This window comes from Podarcis gaigeae, assembly GCF_964106915.1.
Source record: "Podarcis gaigeae genome assembly, chromosome: 4".
Lineage (NCBI taxonomy): Eukaryota > Metazoa > Chordata > Lepidosauria > Squamata > Lacertidae > Podarcis > Podarcis gaigeae.
In genome coordinates, this window is record NC_139677.1 from 33,893,478 (window position 1) to 33,915,252 (window position 21,775).

At 42.6% G+C, this 21,775-nt stretch overlaps 1 protein-coding gene across 34 annotated transcripts in view; it reads left to right on the top strand.

Moving 5' to 3' along the window:
- Positions 1–21,775, top strand: part of INPP4A (inositol polyphosphate-4-phosphatase type I A) — a 100,216-nt gene that overhangs the window by 46,925 nt on the left and 31,516 nt on the right. For 13 of the 34 annotated variants that reach the window (XM_083735470.1, XM_083735475.1, XM_083735447.1 and 10 more), the window contains exons 4-15: positions 1,278–1,488; positions 2,684–2,728; positions 3,008–3,126; positions 3,240–3,356; positions 4,872–4,951; positions 6,002–6,113; positions 6,760–6,850; positions 9,673–9,820; positions 13,050–13,180; positions 14,608–14,712; positions 16,333–16,441; positions 16,542–16,625. In XM_083735470.1, the coding sequence (XP_083591596.1) occupies positions 1,383–1,488; positions 2,684–2,728; positions 3,008–3,126; positions 3,240–3,356; positions 4,872–4,951; positions 6,002–6,113; positions 6,760–6,850; positions 9,673–9,820; positions 13,050–13,180; positions 14,608–14,712; positions 16,333–16,441; positions 16,542–16,625 (1,247 nt within the window). In that variant the 5' untranslated portion in view covers positions 1,278–1,382. Of the gene's footprint in view, positions 1–1,277; positions 1,489–2,683; positions 2,729–3,007; positions 3,127–3,239; positions 3,357–4,871; positions 4,952–6,001; positions 6,114–6,759; positions 6,851–9,672; positions 9,821–13,049; positions 13,181–14,607; positions 14,713–16,332; positions 16,442–16,541; positions 16,626–19,431; positions 19,450–21,775 lie in introns of all 34 variants that reach the window. The other 21 variants (XM_083735444.1, XM_083735455.1, XM_083735460.1 and 18 more) reach the window with 3 other exon arrangements.

A 21,775-nucleotide genomic window follows, 5' to 3' on the forward strand; every position in this document is an offset into this window, starting at 1 on the left:
ATTAACAAATATGAGCCTAGGGTTGACATCCTCCTTCCTATATCTCTTCTGGTGCAGCCACAAAGAGGAGTTCGGAATATTTTACATAAGTTTTTGATTAACCACAGCTTGGCATAACATCCAATCCCAAACAAATGTGTGGTTCATCTTTAAAGGTAAAGGTAGAGGGACCCCTGACCATTTGGTCCAGTTGTGGACGACTCTGGGGTTGCGGCGCTCATCTCGCTTTATTGGCCGAGGGAGCCAGCGTGCAGTCCGGGCCATGTGGCCAGCATGACTAAGCCGCTTCTGGCGAACCAGAGCAGCACACAGAAACGGTGTTTACCTTCCCGCCGGAGTGGTACCTATTTATCTACTTGCACTTTGACATGCTTTCAAACTGCTAGGTTGGCAGGAGCTGGGACCGAGCAACGGGAGCTCACCCCCATCGCGGGGATTCGAACCGCCGACCTTCTGATTGGCAAGCCCTAGGCTCAATGGTTTAACACACAGCACCACCTGCGTCCCTATTGGTTAATCTTTACTATTGTTTAAATAAGCCAGCTTGAAAACATAGTTTATTCATTTGGCTCGTTTCAACAAACGCTAAAGATAAACCGTCATGTAAGGGTTGGACGGTACACTAAACTGTGGTTAATCTAAAAGGGAGGTGGAAGCTTCAGATCTTCCTAAAGCTGTGGCAGAAGAATGGAGCGGTTGGGTTTGAGGCTCATTGTTAGTATAAAACATGGTCTGAACATAGTCAACGTGTGTGACACTGCCTGCTTGTCTGGAGCAAAACCATGTAGTACTTTGTGCAAATTCTTTGACTGCAGCTGAGAATCAAGACTCTTCCTAAGTGGGTGTTTTTCATTGACATAGGCAGCTTCGGGTTATGTAGATTAGACCATAGCCCTCTTCTGACATTTCAGCCTTGACACATAAGGGGAAAACACCTACGGAGGGATCATGGGGGGGGGGGGGGAAGGTGAGTGGCACCAGACGTGTCTGCTCCACCCTCAACCTTCATGTTTTTAGGGTAAAGGTCCGAAGCAGGCTTGTGTTTTTTTCTGAATGTGCTTGCAGGCCTCCTCATAATTGTGAACCCTGAGAAACTATTATCATTTTGATAGCATCTAAAATATATGGTGAGGTCTGCTGAAGCAAATGGTCTCCTGTTAAAATGGTAAATTAATTCTTCTTTAATGCTACCATTAAAATCATTTGAGCCTTTGCTGTTAAAATCAGCATTTAAACGAACCTATTTCAGATTGTGTTTTGTTTTCATTCTGCCTTAGCCTGCTGTCATAAGGGCTGCAAGTGAAGGCGACACTCTATTTTGGTCCTTCATCAAGGCTTTGCTGTGATCAAACAGTGAAAAGAGGCATCTTCCCCATGACAACATGTCAGCAAAAGATATCAGCCCCCGCCATGGTGCAAAATCCCGCACTGTGCAGCGGGCCTCAACTATTGATGTCACGACTGACATGTTAGATTTGTCTTTGGCAGGTTAGTATCTTTTCTTCCTACCTGTGTCCTCATGGTTGTATTGAATTCTTAATTTGTCTTGCTTTTCTGTTTGAAATTCTAGTTTTTTAGACAGTCCCCTCCCCCCTGCACCCAGTGCTGGTAATGAAAATATTAATTTGGGAACACATGCACTGTTTGTTATATTTTATCTTTCCCCCATGTTATAAGCAGTGGGCACGATACAAGGACAGTGGGGAGGATAGTAGATTTGGGAGCAGTATAAATAAGAGAAGTGAGTGGAAGTGAGAGCTGGGCCATAAAGAAGGCTGATCGCCAAAAAATTGATGCTTTTGAATTATGGTGCTGGAGGAGACTCTTGAGAGTCCCATGGACTGCAAGAAGATCAAACCTATCCATTCTGAAGGAAATCAGCCCTGAGTGCTCACTGCAAGGACAGATCCTGAAGCTGAGGCTCCAATACTTTGGCCACCTCATGAGAAGAGAAGACTCCTTGGAAAAGACCCTGATGTTGGGAAAGATGGAGGGTAGAAGGAGAAGGGGATGACAGAGGACTAGGTGGTTGGATAGTGTTCTTGAAGCTACCAGCATGAGTTTGACCAAGCTGCAGGAGGCAGTGGAAGACAGGAGTGCCTGGCGTGCTCTGGTCCATGGGGTCACGAAGAGTTGGACATGACTAAACGACTAAACAACAACAACATAAATAAGAGACAGAAAAGTGTTAGAGACAGAAAAAAGAGACCAGTCAACAATGAATTTATGTCGTTATGTCCCAAATTCTTCCCTACCTTTGTAAGTTCTTCCCATAGCATTGCCTTACAATTTTTGAATGAACAATTTTGCATCAGAAGCTGCAGATTGGTCCTTCATCCAGATAATTACTTCATGCATGACCAAATGCTTTTATATGCTTAATATGATCTTTGACCATTTTTCTTTGAACACCATTTGCTTTGAAGTGTGTGTGTGTGTGTGAGAGAGAGAGAGAGAGAGTGAGAGTGAGAGTGCGTGTTTACAATTTGAGATACATAAGATTGAAGTTCTAGGTGAACTATTTACACAGTTATTTGAATAAGTGAATAAGTGTTTACTTTTTACTCTATTTACCCCTAAATTGTCTTTGCTCCTTAATGAGAGCGTAAGACTATTTTAAAAGGAGCAAACTGACTTAATCTGTATATCTTTATACGCTTATGCTAATCTTTGTAATTTGCAGGTAACAGCCAAGATCCGGATGAGCCAATCTTAGAATTCAGTTTAGGTGAGTAGTTCCGTTGTCTGGAGAGGTCACTTTCTGATTCGCACGGAGAAGCCGTTTTCAAGGGAGCCCAGTGACCGAAGCCCGCAGCTGTATTGAGGCAGCACTGGGTGTTGACATTTTGCGCCCCTAACCATTTTGTGTCCGGGGCAACTGCCCCGTGGCCCTTTCCCACACTGTGCCACTGAGGCAGACAAGTGAAAAATGGGCTTCCCTTCCCCTTTATACTTTGCATATATTTGCGTGACATGGTGTGTAAGCCGTATTGTTTCTTTCCTATAGCTTGCAGCGAGCTCCTTACCCCATCGCTAGATAGAAAGCCAAATAGTTTTGTAGCAGTGAGTGTAACTACACCACCTCAGGCATTCTGGACAAAGCATGCTCAGACAGAGATTATTGAGGTAAGTAATACTACATTACCCGCTGTGCCAGCCACAGCACCACCAGTTAATCTTAGCTGATACCAAGTTTTCCAAACGTAACTTTTTCTCTCCTTTTTTTTTTTAAATTGCAGGGAACAAGCAACCCAATCTTTCTAAGCAGTATTGCCTTTTTTCAAGACTCTCTTATTAACCAGATGACACAAATAAAACTTTCTGTATATGATGTTAAAGATAGATCTCAGGGAACTGTAAGTCCGATTCACCAAATGTCTTCTCTGTCATTCATGTTCAGTGTAAACAAAATGTTGCATATGCCTTTGGTCTGAGGTACACTGCCTGTTCTCCCCCTTGAAGGCCAGCACTAACAGTGTAATCCTAACCTTATCTACTCAGAAGTAAGTCTTGTTGAATTCTGCGGGGCTTAGGTAAAGGTAAAGGGACCCCTGACCATTAGGTCCAGTCGTGACCAACTCTGGGGGTGCGGCGCTCATCTCGCTTTATTGGCCGAGGGAGCTGGCATACAGCTTCCGGGTCATGTGGCCAGCATGACTAAGCAGCTTCTGGCGAACCAGAGCAGCGCACGGAAACGCTGTTTACCTTCCCGCCAGAGCGGTACCTATTTATCTACTTGTGACGTGCTTTTGAACTGCTAGGTTGGCTTACTCTGTGGGGCTTACTCCTGGCTAAATGGAGTTAGGATTGCTTTCTTAGTGCTGGGGTCAGGAACTTGAGGGCTGAGGGCCAAATCCAGCCGTCTCCATCCAGCCCTCAGGAGTGTCTGCAGGCCATGCCTCTCCTCCACATCACATCTGTCACTGGCCATGTTTTTAGGCCTCCTTCATGTGCTTTTGCTTGGCTGGAATGGGTCCTTGAACTGTGACAAATCCTCTTGCCTGGATTGAGGATGGAGAGAGGGGTTTGTGTATACATTTTAGTGAGGCTAATACATAGGCCACTGTACAAAGTAAGAGCCATATCGGTTGCCCCACCCACTATTTTGCCCTTGGCTCCGCCCACCACAGGTATGTAGTGCCTGGAAAGTTGCCTATGAAGGAATTTGGCCCTTAGGTTGGAAAAGGTCCCCACCCCACAATGCCTTAGGAGATGGTATAGTTAAATGAGCATTCTAAACATGTGCTTGAAGATGCTCATTTTGGGCGACATCCAATGATTCCCTTCCTCTGATGGAGAGTGGGAATCTGTGGATCCAACTGATTAAAAATAACCATGCTTGTAGTTTCTCTCTCTCTCTCTCTCTCTCTCTCTCTCTCTCTCTCTCTCTCTCACACACACACACACACACACACACACACACTGCCAAATTGTAGTTTATAAAACTAGCCAAGGCTTGGTGTGATGTCTGAATTGATAAAATATGGTATGTATGTAATCGTCTAGCAAAGCATAATCCCAAAGCCCTGCTTTTGACATTGCAGCCATTGTTCTGTCTCTGAAGACTGTTGAATCCTAGAGACAGAAGTGAACTTATGAACCTGAATACTGCACTGATAGAAAATGAAGGCAGACAAGCCACTCTGAATTGTGATTTGAGTCTTGCAGGCTTTGGAAAGTCAAGCTATCATTCTGAAGTATTGCTAGTGCATTCTATATTCTGGCACGATGTCAGTACTGGGCCAGAGAAAGTGAGAGGCTTTGGTTTCAGACATCACCTTGAAGCCATAGGAATGAGCTTTGTAAATAGAAATTAGAAACGTAATTAGGATTAAAATGTCCTCTGCATTGACAATACTTGTCTTTTCCAGATGTATCTATTGGGTTCTGTGATGTTCACTGTAAAGCAGCTACTTAAGGAGAGGAACCATAGGTTGCATTTAACACTAAGGTTTGTGCTCCATTTTTCATCATTTGAAAAGAATCAGGCTTCCACATCTGTGTGTACTATTGGAAAACTAGGCCATTTAACTGCACGATTGATGCTGTTTAAACTGGGGTCCTTTGTTGTACCCCAGTTCAGAAAGTGAAGTGTCCAGGCTTTTAGGGTTATGAATACTCAATAAGACCTTTTTTAAATTTTGTGTTGTAAGGAAATAAATATTGGAACTTCAAAGTTTCCTCTCATATCGAGTAGCTGTAAGACAATTTAATGTTCAGCACAAATCTTGCACAGGGCAGAGACTTTCTGGTAATTCTTGTTAGTAGAACTTTGGTAAAGTAGAATATTTGTCTTATGATCTTCCCCACCCAGCATAAAAACAGAGACTTGAACACCAACAAGTAACCTTGGGAGTCTTTTTCATGTGTTACTTGTGCAGTGGGGCAACCATTGATATAAAGTATTATTTTTAATCTTCTGAAACCTCATTCTTCACAGTTGTATGTGTTCCATACCTGTACTTTAATAAGTTCTGTGGGTTTTTGTGTTTTGTTTACACTTAGAAATGAAAAGCTAATGTCAGAAAAGCTAATTTAAATGTGTATCAGTAAGCCAGCTCCCAGATTCTGAAGGAATATAAAGATGTAAATGCAAAACATTGGTAACGATTCTGTTTGGCAGAGCTTTCATAGATCACAATGACAAGGAAATTGCATCTGGCAAAGTCAATTACATACATGCATATAAGTTTTCAGAAGTGTCCTTCTGCACTTCAACATCAACATCAGATTTATTTTTTTGAATTTTGGCTTAGGCCTTAATGCCAAAGCAGATGCAACTGCATTTGCTAGTATCCCTTCTCCATTACATGTCTCTCCTGTTTTCCCCTTCTCTTCCTGCTTAGTTGCCTGCCCTGTATTTGAAATGCGTACTGTAAACTCCTTGGGACAGGGACCTGTGCGTTTTGCTTCTGTAAGGCCTGTAATGGCATAGTATGTGCAACAGCAACCAATCAATAGTCCTAGCTGATGGATCACAGCAATGATGTGTGTGTTGCAGATCTGCTGAAAGTGATCGTGTTGGTAACATTACAGTCATAGGATGGCAAGTGGAAGAAAAAACAGACCAAAGGCCTCCAGTTACCAGGTCTCCTGACACCATCAATGGAAGGGTGAGTGAATATCTTGCCCTCCTTCTCAAGACAATGCTGGAAATAAAAGATGTGGTTGATGATCTCCTCACCACCTTCTTCTACACTTTCCCCAACCATCCTCAAGGACAATTCACACTGTGTTGCTGTTCTTTTAACCCATGGCGCTGTTCAGACCTTACTTGGGTGCAAGCGTTCAGGGAGCAAGCATACTGTACATATACAGCAAACAGTCCCATGATTGCAGTAGTTGTGCCACTATAATATCAGGAAGTATATCTGGGATTTTATTCCATGCTGATTGGTATCTCATTGCGGAACGATAATTTCAGAAGCATGTGTCTTGTCGTCAGTTTTTATTTTTCTCAAAATAAGCGGTGATCACCTGTCAAGACTAGAGAGAGAGTCCATGAATTCCACTGGGTATTATAAAAGGTTATCACATTGACAGGTGGCAGAATATACACAAATATCGCTCAGGGTTTCTTTATGCTGTAGCTGTGTGTAAAACATCCCTGAATGCTACACATTTATCTGATAGCAGATCTTGTTGAAAATGTCTCAGAAGTAAACAGTCCTCTATAGCTCAGTACACTTTATTTTAAAAAAAAAAATCAGTGATGAAGCATTGCGTTTTATGTATTAATACTATTCTCATTTTCTTCAGACTGTGCTGTCAGTTGATGAAAGTTTAACAGAATCTTTAGGAATCCGATCCAAATATGCTTCATTACGGAAAGACGTGTTGTTAAAATCCGGTAGGTACCTACCTGTGCTGCTCATTGATACTTCCGGATCCCATATAGCTCAGTGTTCCAGCAAATGACTTCCTAATCTTCAAATGTATGCTGAGTCAGTCTTTTGACTGCATTAAAGGAGTTGGGTGTATCTGCATTTGTTTTAACTGATGTGTCATCTTGACGACATGCATATAAGTAGATGGGGACAGGGGTGCACTGCTGATCTGAGTTTAAGAGCATAAGAACATAAGATGAGCCTTCTGGGTCAAACCAATGGCCCATCTGGTGTTCTCACAGTGGCGAGCCAGAGGCCAGTGGGAAACCTGCAAGCAGGACCCAAACACGAGAGCCCTCTCCCCTCCTACGATTTCTAGCAACTGGTATTCAGAAGCGTTAGAGACTTTGGTTGCAATTTCTGATCATTTGTATTAGACTAATATAGTGTTTAGTGACATTGTTATTGGCCATCGTGTTGTGTTATTTTGTTCAGCTCCAACTGAGCAGAGCAGAACAATCATGGCTGGTAGTCATCAATTGCCCTCTCTGGCATGAATTGCTTAATCTTCTTTTAAAGCCATCTAGATAGGTGGCCATCACTGCCTTAATATCTTCCAACATTTAGCTGCATTGGATGTCTGTGAATTCCAATGTTACGAGAAAGAGAAAACATTTTCTTGATCCCCTATGCCATGAATAATTTTATGAACTTCTGCCATGTCGCCTCGTACAAGCCTTGTCCCTAAGCTAAATATCCCAACATCTCTCCTTATAAGGGAATTGCTCTGTCCTTTATCATTTTGGATGCCTTTTCCTGAACCTTTCCACACTCTACAATATCTTTTTTGAGATAAGGCAACCAGAACTGTCCTTTCTTCATGATCCCTTGCAGTGAACTCTTCACAGCTGCTGCACACTGGGTTGAAATTTTCATAAAACGATAGATAGATAGATAGATAGATAGATAGATAGATAGATAGATAGATAAGCAAGCAGTACTAGCAGAGTTGCAGCATAAAGTTTTTGAGGCAAAATGTCTTGCAAGGTTTCCCCCAAAAAAACATCACTGGAAGCAAAAGTTAGTTTTCAGGGGCAACCGTTGATATGCTGTGTGATCTAGAGAAAGCGTGTTTGTGTGTCGCTTAAGTGCTTCTCTGCATGCACAGGGAGACATGCCGTTTTTTTTGCTCACAGTTGCAGTGCCATGTGCTGTATGAAACACATCTCTGGAAGGGCTTCTGTTAGAAGCACATGGCAGCCCACATTCACAAAGAGCTGCAGGAGGAGGAAGGGAAGTCCTTAGAGCAGCCTTCCCTAAACTGGTTTTGGACTACAATGCCCATTAGTTCCAGTTAGCAGGTCAGTAGTTGAGGATTATGGGAGTTGCAGTCCAAAGCATTTGGAGGGCACCAGACTAGGGAAGGCTGCCCTAGCGAATGCACATAAACCTTTGGGTCTCGGCCACCGTTGTATCACTGGCTGAAGACAGAGGCAGCTCACAACACTGGGAAGACACTTCAAGGTCTCTTCTAGAAAGATATATCCACAGCTGTTTCTGTTGTAACCAGCAGATGGAATGCTGATAAATCCTTTTGTTTCCCAGCCATAGGAGGAGGCAAACTGCCCTGCAGCCTAGCTGCCTAAGATAGGCGGAGGGTTGAGCTGTGAGCTCCCTTTCCATATCACATCTGCCTTCAGTCATGTTTCGTCAGCTGGGGATGCACTTGTAAGGATGATGCAACAAAATAATTGTGTGTGTGTCCGTATACATACTCCATTGAGGCTCTTTTCTATATAACTTTGTCACGTGAACTCATTCTGAGTAGCTTGCTGCAGAGTGGCAAACTAAACAGAATTGCTTATTTTTCAGTGTTTGTTGGACACAGAGCATTACTCATCCAGACTCTTATCTAGCATCATCTATGCTGTTGCTCATAAAGGCTTCCTTACATCAATATCTATGATTATGGTAGCACTCTCCTTGGACATCAGTGCTGGGAAGCTAAGACACTACTTGGAAACGAACAGCCACACAATTTATGTGATTGTGTGATTGTGTGCAGGAGAAAGGTCCAGGCCATGTCACGTGGATGAAGCTTGGATTGTGGGATCAGGATTGCCTGCAAAAGTGTGGTCCCGATAAAGCTCATTATGAAGCTGTTGAGCATCTGCGTTGTAACCCAAATATACATGTCTATGACTAGTCTAAGGGACGCAGGTGGCGCTGTGGGTTAAACCACAGAGCCTAGGACTTGCCGATCAGAAGGTTGGCGGTTCGAATCCCCGCGATGGGGGGGGGGGAAGCTCCCGTTGCTCGGTCCCTGCTCCTGCCAACCTAGCAGTTTGAAAGCACGTCAAAGTGCAAGTAGATAAATAGGTACCGCTCCGGTGGGACGGTGCACTGCTCTGGTTCGCCAGAAGTGGCTTAGTCATGCTAGCCACATGACCCGGAAGCTGTACGCCGGCTCCCTCGGCCAATAAAGCGAGATGAGCGCCGCAACCCGAGTCGGCCACGACTGGACCTAATGGTCAGGGGTCCCTTTACCTTACCTTTATGACTAGTCTAACATTTTTAATGCACATTTTTTAAATAAAAAAAATGCAGTATATGGAAAAGTGATTCAAGAATTGATCAGACCTCAATTTCTGCTTTTGCTGTGGTTGTTTGAATATGTGCACTGGGTGGGGGTGGGGAATTAACTAAGTGTAATGCTGTTACATTAATCTTTTGTATGTTTTGGTGTAATAGGCCATTTGTGATCTCTGAGCCTCTTAACAACTTTGGTGTTAGGGGAATGGAGTTTGTATTATCTGGTAGCAAATTATGTCTTTTAACATTTTAGTGTTTGGAGGGGCCATTTGTCGGATGTATCGCTTCCCCACCACTGATGGCAACCACCTGCGGATCTTGGAGCAAATGGCAGAGAGTGTGCTCTCCCTACACATTCCCAGACAGTTTGTGAAACTGCTACTTGAGGAAGATGCTGCCAGGTAACCCCCCCCACCACCACCTCAGCAGTCCCTATAAAAATGCTTTACACCTATGCTTTTGAAGTTGTTAAGAAAACAATATATTGTATGCAGCTTCGTTGTAAATATCTGCCCTCACAGCTCTGCATTTCTGACCCACTCTCCTGACCTGCCTTGCAAAATCTTTTGAAGGAGTATTGCTAGGAACGTCAAAGTCCCAGTGGCACAGACCCATTTTATGAGCTTGCAAATTTAGGCTGATTTTCCAAAAATCAACAACAAATTCTGGGTTTGGCTGCCAGAACTGTCATGGGTTGTTTTCAGCCTAGTTAACTGTTAGGATGCGATTCCCTTCTGTCTTCCTGTGACTGAAAGATGTTACCAGCTGAACTGAATCAGGGCTTTGTCAGTTTATACTATCAGATAACTTTTTGATAGATATAATGATAATCTGGCTAGCTCAAGTGGAGTCAGGACTCAGGATAAACCGAGTATGCCACGAGAAGTGCTGCTGTTGCTATTACATTATTCAGCCACAGTTCTATAAAAAGCCAACCTCAAGGTTTGAGGTAAATCTTTAATGAGAACTGGTTCCCATGGCCTTTTACTGTTTTGAAGCTCCTTGCATTACACAGCCTAGTTGAAAAGTTATTTTAAAGGTGATGAAATATTATTATATTTGAAACTCTGATTTCTGCATACATCATCTGCTGCCCATGTTGCTTGGCTATTACTATGGTTTGTTGGGACCTCAATTCATTTCGAGGTCACTGGCTACTTGACTCCTTTCGTAATAGCTTTGTATTGGGTTAGGAAACTAAATTAGGGCAATGGCAAAAAATAGGAGGCATCTACACTAAAAACATATGTAAAGCTCAATGAAGGTATCACAGGAAACTCTCTTTGGACACATCAGTTTTCACTGAAGAGAAGCAAATATTGCTGATAAAAACATACTTGTGGGTTTGTGTCCAGCTTAATCCTATAGTCAGTCATAGTCACTGCTCTGTATCGGCCAAGAAACATTTCCCGCTGATATCCCATACCTCTCTGTATATTTTTTCATTTTATATATATCTCCCTAAGTTGATTGGTAATAATTTTTAGCTTGTTCACTGTTGTTATCTGAGCCTTATTTGGACGTTCAGGTCCCTCACATGATTAGAAATGTGTGAGGGAGAGGAGGGAATACACTGTCTGTCCCCGCCCCTGAATCATATCCCCTGGCTCTCCATGTGTCCCCCATTTGATAAACTAAATTGATCCTAAATTGCATGTGGAACTTCAATAAGAACAGCAGGCTCCCTGCTGCAGATGTTCTCCTTCCAACCCAAGAAGGATGGTGGGTCACGATGGACACGGGTGTCACTGGGAACATTGAGCATTACTCTGCTCTTCTTCTTATTGTGTATGGAAGAGAAGTCCTGAATAGGGCACTTTCCCATGAGTTTTGGACAAGTATCTTTGAAATATTTCTTTTTAAGAGTTGGGAAGGGCTGTGTATCTGTGGACATGGCAGAGAAGCAAACCTCCTGGCAATGGGTTGGGAAAAGAGAAGAGTGGCAGTCTGGGAATAAGGTTTTTGGAATGGCCCATGGCTCCTCAAGCCCCAAACCTGCTTATGTTTCAGCAGCAGTTTTTAAAGGAGATGACTGCATCATGGTGGTGGCTTGTTTCTCCATCCATCCTCCTCTTCTTTCTAGTCAAATGTTATGCCTGTGTATGAAATCCAGCAGTATTTGGGCATATCTAGTGTGCAGGGTGGAAAGGTACAGACACATTTCCTAATTATGCATAGCAGAACATTTTGGGGTGAGTGGGAAGTCGGGCTTAGTCAAGTGGGCTTTGTAGAAAAAGGATGGCTTTGGATACTAGTAATGATCAGTGGTCCTAATTCTTCAGTCGTGAAGGGTTATGCATTGACAATATACTGACATTTGCACATTTTGATTCCCAGTAACACAGATGTATTGAAAGCATTTCTCAAATCTTACTCTACATGTGACATTTCAAAAAGGCTTAAATGAGTTCATTGGCATCACAAGCCAAAGAGGAATGAGAAGAAACAGGATTTGCAGAGGAGGGAAATGACTCAGGGAGGTTTGCTGAGTTTGATGGAACCACATGAGTGAGAAGTGATCTCTTCCAGTGCTTGACACAGAGCCAGTCACTCTCGTTTTCACCCCTCCAAAGAATGTGTCTCTTACAATAGCAAAATCTCAATTGATTTAGTTTCCACAGGCAGAGTGCCATCAGATGGCAAGGTTTTAGGCAGGCCTGTGGGGAGCTTGTCTGAGGCCCAGGGTGTGGGTCTTGTTAGAATAAAGTTATAAACTGAAACAAAAAAGCAGTCAGTCCCTGGCAGGGTCTAGCTCCCTTCCCCCAGCCCTTTGGCCAGCTTATTCCTCCAAGTCCTGGGGCAAGTGTATCTGGCTGCCTGCCCCTTTGCACAGGCCTGGTTTCAGGGTCCCTCCAATTCTCTTTCCTTTCCCCTTTAAAAAGGGAAAACCTCTCCTCCTGCCATTTTCAGAATAGCAAAATATGCTCACATGGCTGCTATAGGTACCTCTGCAGGGCAAGTTAGGTTGTTGGTCTGGCCTGTGTTCCAGGTCACATTTGATGGCATGCAAGTAATGTCTAGTTCTACCCATTGCTGTGCTCAGTAATGATGCTGAGCTGTGGCTATGGTGCACATGAAAATATTGTCCTGTTGCAATGCTTCAATTTTAGCACATGTGCCACAGAAGTGAGGCCAATCCAGCTGGAAAACCAAACGGAATGCTTTTTGATGATATAATAATCACACAAGCATCAACACTGCATGTTTCCTGTTCCTAGGATCAAACTTAAAGGCATTTGTAGAATTGGGGTTTTGTGCTTCTTCCCAAATGTGGGGACACCTGTGTGGTTAGCCTCCATGAAGTCACACAAGAGATGGCACAGTGCACCAAGTGCATTAGAATGAACCTGTAATTTTGTCTGGTTTAAGGCAAGTATAAGCATTGGCGGTAGTCTTTTGTGCAGATAGTATATTGTTCTGTATGACTGTCAGGTGTAAGAGTGCCACAACATCTTTTCTTAAAAAGCAAACAAAGGAAACCAGCCCAAACTTGACTAATGTCTCAAAATGGCCCTGATGTGCTTGAGGCAGGGGCAAGTAATAGATATGGTTGAAGGCAGATTTTGCTTTTTGTTGGTCATACAACCAAATTAATAGCATATCCCTGTCTTTTGGGGTGTTTTTGTGTAGGGTTTGTGAACTTGAAGAACTGGGAGAGCTGTCTCCTTGTTGGGAAAGTCTTCGTCGGCAAATAGTTACTCAGTACCAAACGATTATTCTAACGTACCAGGAAAACCTCACAAATCTTCACCAGTACAAAGGTAACTGACATCTTTACCACCGCCTCCATAATACAGAATGCATGTTTGGAACTATGTTTGTATGATTATTTTTAAAACACCTGATGTAATGTATGATTCAGCTGTTCTCTAGAGAAAAACGGTTAAACTGTGGGCACATCCTATTTGCACCACAGATGTAGTGCCTGGGCGTGGAGCATTGGCACTAAAAAAGTTCTGTTTCACTCTCCTTTCCACCTCCATCTGTGCCCAGACACATGTGTGGGCAACTGGGTAGGACATAAGGAAGTGCATGCAGGACCAGCCCTAGCACTAGGCAGAGGGAGACAACCACCTCAGATGACAGATGCTAGGCGAAAGAAGCAGTTCCTGGCTCTGGCTCCTGAGCATCCCCAACCCTTCCCCTTTGCTGCCACTCATCTCCTTGTTCCCTTATTTACCTTGCTTCAGAGCATACTATCCTGTCACCGGAGCTGCAGGGTTTAACTGCCAGTCCAGTAAGCTTCTGTATGTGAAATGGGGAAAGGATGTTCTCTTATCCTTCCCTTCAGAAAGAAAAACATATTGGGCATTTTCCCTGCAACCCTATCTAGCCCATCCTTCTCTGTTCAGTGCAAGTAACTGGAGGGAAGGCTAGCTTGAAGATCTAAGAGATTTTCCATTCCCTGAATGTGCACCTGTTTATACCTTGCCTTTTGATGCAAACGCCAAGGCAGCTCACAAGGAACAGTAAATTTCAAACAACTGGAAAGTGACACCAAAACCACAAGGGAAAACAATGATAGCCGATGAAAGCAGCAGCAGAAAACCATTGAAAGAATCCTGATTACCATTAAAAGCACAGAAGAACAGCAAGGACTTTGCCTGGAGCCTAAAAGAAATATGAGGTGTGCCCATCTGCGTACGTAGATGGAGGAAGAGAGAAAACAGGGCTTTGAAGATTCCTACTGCGATTCTCCACCTGTGGTGCAAGTGGATTGTGTACCTTTAACTTTCCTTACCTCTGTTGTTTATCTGGGTTTTTGACTTCAGAATTCCATTCTTTAAACACAAAACAAAAAGCTTGCCACTTATTGTCCAACCACACCATCCATGATTCTTTGGCGCAAGCCAGGTGCCTTAGATATGCAGTTAAATGTAGTTTAAATGTATGGTGTGGATGTCGCCGTGTGGTGGGACTAGCATCATCTATTTAAACAAAAGACTTATTCAGTTGCATGGGGGGGAAAGATGGAGTTCACTTTTAACAGCAAAAGACAGGGGTGCTGAACATTCCCAACATTTCACTGCATACCGTCCATCATTTTCAAAGAGGCCCTTTAGGAAATCTCATTGCCAGTACAAACTTCATGCTGCAGTTTTTGTACTGCAATTTGCCAGCATTTTTTTCTTAGTGGTTGCATTTTTGTGGACTCAGCATGCAGAAATCATCTTCTTTATATCCTCAGGTCCATCGTTCAAAGCAAGTAGCCTGAAAGCTGACAAAAAGCTGGAATTTGTGCCCACAAATTTACACATACAGCGAATGAGAGTCCAAGATGATGCAGGATCAGGTATTTTTTTCTTGCTCATATATTCTGTAGGTTCTATTTTGTGTTTGTGTGTGTTTCCCAATCCTTCACATTGATGCTGGGGTTTGAGCTTGCAACTTTTATGCAACTTATGTGCTCTACTACTGAGTTGCAGCTTTCATTTTTTTGAAAAAAGGAAGTTTCTAGCCCTCCTCCAAAAAAAGTTATGAAGTGAAATGTGCGGGTACTTCAAAGCATTACTGTGAAATGAGCCAGCCTGGTTGCTCCTGCTTGCCTGTGTTTTTAGCCAACTAGTGAAACCAGAGCTTTGATCAGTGAATTGTTTAGACACCAGGCATTGGAATCCCTGGGTTCCTAAGGGGCTGCTTCCTCCCCCTCCTCTTTAGTCTACTTCTCCTGCTTTTGCCTTATTTTCTAGTCCTCGGATTCTCCATAGTTTGCCCTTCCATTTTCCCTCCTAGCAATCAGGATGCATCTTTCCTGTGTTGGGTTTGTCTGAGATCAGGTAGTCTCTAGAAGTTATTTTCTGCAAATACTACTACATACTCAGCGTGAGTGGATTTTAAAGACCCCTCTCTTCCAATAAAATGTCAACTGCAAAGTATGAAAATTTGCAGAGACTCTAAGGAATGTCTACTGCTCTGCAATAGTTAAAGGCTGAACCCAGGCACTCATTAAGAATGCACTGTTTCGTTAACTTACAGAACAGTTATATACTTGTTTATTCAGAAGTAAGTCTGTGTTTAATAGGGCTTACACCCAGGCAAGTGGTTTAGGGGTGGCATTGGGCAAAAGTAGGGGTTTTGTGCCTATGGCAGCTGTATGGCAGGCAGAAACTCAACAAGGTTACTCCTTTCCCAGTACAGAAATACGATAGCAGATTGGCCGAAATGACTGGCAGAATCCGAGACTTGGGAGAAGAAACAATTGAGGAGGACTGGAAAAAATTTAAAGACTATTTGGAAAAATATTATAAGTTGTATGAATGTTAAAAAACGCACCTTTTAGGAAATTCTAGCTTCAGTAATGTTAAATTAAAGAAATGGAAATTAAGGTACAAGAAGTCAGAGATAGAATAATGAAACAACTTTATTGTGTTAAAATGAAAACGTACATGATTTGGGTCATAATATATTTGAAATTGGGTAACATGATAAAATGGGAGATACAATAAGTATTGAAACAAGTTAACAAATTGCAGATGTTATGTATTACAGAGAATGCAGGGTTGGGAGGACGCGGGGAAGTCCAGTAGATCTGGAAAAAAGAACAAGAAAATTTGTAACTTTCTTTTTCTACTTTTATAATAGGCTCTTTATTCTTTTTTCTGTATTTCATAAAACTAATAAAAAATATTATAAAAAAAACACAGAAATACGATAGCAGGAGAAGCTTCAACGTGACAGCACTTTCTCTAATTTGTGTTACGCTGTGCCCTCCATGGCAGCCATTTTGTTACTGGTACCCCACAGCACTCTCTCAGAAATGGAAATGTGCCCACTGGTCTAAAAAGCTTGGCAACCCCCAGATATATTAGGTGCTTTGCAAATTACATTCTTATAGTACAAAGGCTTGCAGTCCAAGTCTGGATGGTGAGTATTCTCCTTTAAACATCTCCTCCTCACTTTTGGTTTTGTTTAGATCAGAACTATGATATTGTAACTATAGGAGCACCAGCAGCTCACTGTCAAGGCTTTAAGTCTGGGGGCCTGCGGAAAAAGCTGCACAAATTTGAAGATGCCAAGAAACAGTAAGTAGAATGCTTGGTGGCTGTCTGCCCCTTCCTGTCGCCCCCGTTTTGTAAAAAGCATCTAATACCTTGTGTCTTTTTTTGTTGCTTCTACATATAGGAAGATTCAGTCCAAAACCACGAAGATTAGAGCCAGTTTATGGAAAGAGTTTGACAGAAGAAGGTTTTCCCATTTTTTCAGCCAGTAATTTTACTTCAGTTTTAAGTAGATAGATAGATAGATAGATAGATAGATAGCTTATGACAGCTTAATGAGCTATTGTATATTTAATATAAGCATTAGCCTTTCTGTATAGATGTGTAAAAGGTTTGACTGTACGTGTAGATTCCTGCAGTCCCTAAGTTTGACCTAGGCTGTTTTTACTCTTTGATCTGAACAGCTGAAATCAAATCAAAGGATCAGAAGTCTGCTCCTTATACTGCTATGGCATCACCATTTCCTGGCAACTGCATTTTTACTGTGTCTACTCCCTGTAGAGGGAGAGGGATGTTCAGGGAACATCCTGAAATAGTCTAGAAAATTGGTCTTTAACCTTTCTCCTAATTTTTCAATCTAAAGGTTTTTGGAGATTCTTAATGACTGTCTTTATTGAAGCTTCCCAATCTGAAGTCAGATGGGAACATGGCTAAACTAATTTTCCTAGCTTCTGTCTCTGTCATTTCCTAATAGGTGCCAAAGACCTTTCTTGAGAACATGCTGAAAGAGCGAGACTCCCTATTCTTTCTTGGTCTTTTAGCAATCATCTTAGGTTCTGTGAAAAGGAAATTCAATCAGTGCTGCGTCTTCTTTTTTTTAAGAGCGAGATAGTAAACTCTGACCCTTTTTGGAGTGGGCATTCCTACTATATTTTCTCATTAGAGAGCAGAAACCTATTGTATTCTATAACTGCGGGAATGGCTTTGAGGAAGCACACTCTCTGGTTTCCTCTAGCAGCTGGTTTGTATGGAAGACAGGATAGGAGTGATTTACACTTCTACTTTCTGTGTTTTCGCTATAAAATTTAAAATACGGAAGGTAAATCTTAATCCTTGGATGAGATGCTCGATTCCCAGAGGTAATTGCTAGTAAACTGGCATACTGGAATTGCCACAGTTCTGACATTGCTCCCTGTCTACACCATAATACAAAAGGTTAAGTCTATACATGCCTGAAGGGGGAAAAGGTACTGGGAAAATGTCAAAACGCATATCCATAGGAGTTTCTTAAGCTGGCCGGAAGTGTCACCTGCAGCGTGGAGATGCAGATTCCATCCTCGTTGTCTTGTGGTCCCCACAGTCAAAACAAGAGAGGAAGGAGGACAGCAGCTGGGTGGGCTGGCTTCTAGTTTTGCTTGTTATTTTAAGCTGGAAAGACACTATTTGTGCCATTTCCACCCTTTCAGGTTTAAATGGTTCAGTGGTAAACCAGTCACCCAGAAAGACAACATCTGCACCTGAGGAATACATGCAGAAATTTCCTTTTAGAGAGCCACTCTACTATGGAAGACATTTCATATAAGCGTGCACCTTACAACCATCTCCCCACCCCACCCCGACTGTGCTACAGTCAGACCCATGCTTTTATCACAGCTGGAACTCCTGGCAAAGGACTGGCTTTTGGGGAACGCACCAGATGTCTGTACTAGCTGTTGTATCACTACTATTACTTGATGTTGTATTTTGCAAAAACATATTTGTATGGAGAAAAATATGTAGCAAAGGTCTACACTAAACTACAATTATTTGATCTCTGTTGGTTTTAAGTGACTTGTTGTCACTGCCACATCAGGTGTCGTTTTTAACCAGCAGATGGTGGTCCAGTAAACAGAATTATTCTTCCTCCTGGCTCTGTTGGTACCTGGGAAGAACATGGGTGCTGCAGTCCTCTAAATTTTTTGATGTTTAATATGTTGTGGAAACGCTGCATTAATAGAGGGTAGGTGGAAGGAAGGAAGGAAGGAAGGAGTGCAACCCATTGAACTTGCTGCATCTCCTTTATTTCTCCTCCTCTATAATATCTCCAGTCCTTCCTGTCTTCCTGCCTGCTAGAAGTCTCCTGGTCACAGCAAGGAGGGAAGTGGGGTGTTGTGAGGTTTGCATAAGGGTTATTAATAGTGATGAGGGGAATTGTTCAGTAATTTACACTGCCCGGAACAGTAACAGAAACCAAAACACAGCTATTCTTTGGAATTTGATCTTCTAATATTACTGTGCAGTTCTCAAAACAAAAATGTATCAAAGTGAACTGTGTATAAAAATGCATATATGAGTGAACATATACAAAACTGCATTACATTAGAGGAGATTGCTTGCAAAAATGTGTGTTGGGGGAAATGCATACATAAATCTGTATATTAGAATACATACTAAAATACCGATAAATTTCCATGATGTGGAAATCTGAACTTATTATTGGAAAAATGAGAAACCAAAATGGACCTATATATCCACCCCAAGCTCTTAAGCAACCCACACTTGGGTCAGGATTGAAAGAACTAATCTCCAGGGCAGTTCTTTTTTAACTCCTTCCACCTCTCTGGATAGCAGACACTTGTGCCATATGAGAATCTGCTTCTAAAGGTTCCTTCACTGCCAAACCAGTTTGGTATTTTGGGTGGGAGGCTGATGAGAAACATGAACTGTAACCCCTGCCCCCCCAAATCTGTGCAAAGTAAATTGTGTAGTTCTTTGGATCCCAGCCCATAGATTTGTGTTATGCTGCCAGATTGCAGAGTTATTTGTGCATTTTGCAGTCAAGTTCCTTGTGTCGCATGTAGCACCCATTGTGCTGATGCAGCCAGAAATCTATGGAATGGGTTGCAAGTCATAAACCATTCTGCATTGACTATGATTTTGTTTTGCTTACAATTTTAATGACATAAGCAAACCTTATTGGGGAAAATATTTAAAACAACTAACATTGTTTATCTAATGTTGCTTTGCTTTGTTTTTTGCTTTTGGTATCTGCTAACAAATAATGGCTAACTTTCATTTGGTTTTATTTTTTTTAGCAGTTATGAGGAATGTTGGTGAGTTTTCTGTTTCTCAGTTTGAGGCAGAACTTTCCTGTTTGATCTTTTTCTTTTTTAAACAAAAGTTAATGTGTTTATGTACAGAGATGCCTCCCCCTTTTAACACTTTGCATTTGCTTTTGCTAATTTTGCTTCGTTCAGTTAATGTGGTTGTTTACTGGGGTATGTTGCATGATTTAATTTGATCTTGTCATCTGCATTATTTGCCTTCCTAATGAACAGCTAACACAGACCAAGTTTGGTTGCTAGAACATTGGGAGCCAATTTAATTGGAATGCTTCAACTTTAAGAGACCATTTTTGTTAGAAACTGAAAATACTCAGAATACGGCATGAACCTTTTACGTTATATTGGTCACTCTTTTTATGAATCCACAAATGTATGAAAATCGGTTAGATGATTTGGGCTTTGAACTTCAAGTTGCCAGTGAAAGCTGACAGCTGTTCATTTGGGAGAATGACGGCAGATAGTACCGTATTTTTCGCTCTATAACACGCACCCGACCATAACACGCACGTAGTTTTTAGAGGAAAATCCGTAGGCATGCCACCCGTAGGCATTTCCTCCATAACATGCACAGACATTTCCCCATAGTTTCTAGGAGGAAAAAAGTGAGTGTTATGGTGCAAAAAATACGGTAGTTTGTTGTCTGTGAACTTCATACCATCAAATAATTTATTTCCTCTTATTTGGCAATAGATTTGCTTCCCTTCTTTTAATATGAGACTCACCAGGCTGCATGGACTGTGCTGCCAATTATATCCTAATTCTTCTGCATGATATCTCCCTTATTGTAAGAAAAACAGTTAATAACTCTGGATAGTTGGATGTGACTATTGAGATGGTGGAGATTTTTAAACAGCTGCCGCATATAGAAACAATGAACCCTGGTGAAAATCCAATGGAAGAGGCATGCTAAAGCTATTTTGAATCAGTAGGTTTAAACATGCCTAACAGTGTTTGATAAAGGCTGCTGTCCTTGAAATAGCTGGTCAAGAGCCATAAATGACCCAATTGCTATGACCATTGCTGACAATTTCAGTAAACACGTTGTTTCCAGTTACTGGTTTTCAAGACCTTTGATCCTGCAAAGTTAGGAATTCTAGATCCATTTGGTCTAAACAAATGATGTGCAGAACAACAGCCACACTCCCCAAAAGTGGTGTCCAACATTATTACCCTGTTCCATGTTGGCATCTCACTCTGAAAACCTGATCCGGTTTCAGAAGCAGTTTGCTGCCCGTGTGGAACAGCTGTTGTTTTGAAAAAAGAAGATGTTATGCCTTTAGGCTTACATACCCACATGATGGGATCTTATTTTCAACTAGGGCATTGTGTCAGCATAGCATTCTCCCACACATTTTTGCTCTAGGACAGGAGAGGGGAACCTAGATGTTGTAGGACGATGACTTCCATCAGCCCCGGCTAGCATGGTCAAGGGACAGGGATTATGGGAGCTCTGTAGTTGCATCAGCAATATAGGTAGAGGGTTATGGGCAAGAATAACATCCTGGTTTTGCAACATGTTTGGGACAGAAAAACAGTGAGGGTTGCAATCAGATGGCAGTCCATACAGCACTTGGCTGGTGGAGTCTGTTTGTCTTGGCTGGTCACAGGCAGTGCAGGTTTGAGACTCAGGCTTAAATGAATTTAAACTGGTGAGGAAGATTGAACATGGGGCCAAGCAAAGCTCCACTATCCTCTTGTGTATGTAAAATGACACCAGGCATCGGCTGAGGTCTTTTGAGTTGGTTGAAGGCAGAAATTGAACAGCATTTTCCTCCCTCAACCACTAAAGGTAAAGGTACCCCTGCCCGTACGGGCCAGTCTTGACAGACTCTGGGGTTGTGCGCCCATCTCACTTAAGAGGCCAGGGGCCAGCGCTGTCCGGAGACACTTCCGGGTCACGTGGCCAGCGTGACAAAGCTGCATCTGGCGAGCCAGAGCCGCACACGGAAACACCGTTTACCTTCCCGCTGGTAAGCGGTCCCTATTTATCTACTTGCACCCGGAGGTGCTTTCGAACTGCTAGGTTGGCAGGCGCTGGGACCGAGCAGCGGGAGCGCACCCCGCTGCAGGGATTCGAACCGCCGACCTTTCGATCGGCAAGTCCTAGGCGCTGAGGCTTTAACCCACAGCGCCACCTGCGTCCCCCCCTCAACCACTAGGGGGAGCTCAACTCTTGCCTGATGTCATCTTTGCATGCACAGAGAAGACCTTATCGTGGTAAGGACTGATGGTCCATTCTGAGTCAAAGGCTTATGAGCAGAAATAGTTTTGCTTTGTTTATTTATGAAGTAGTGATAGTTCTAGTAACTGTGAG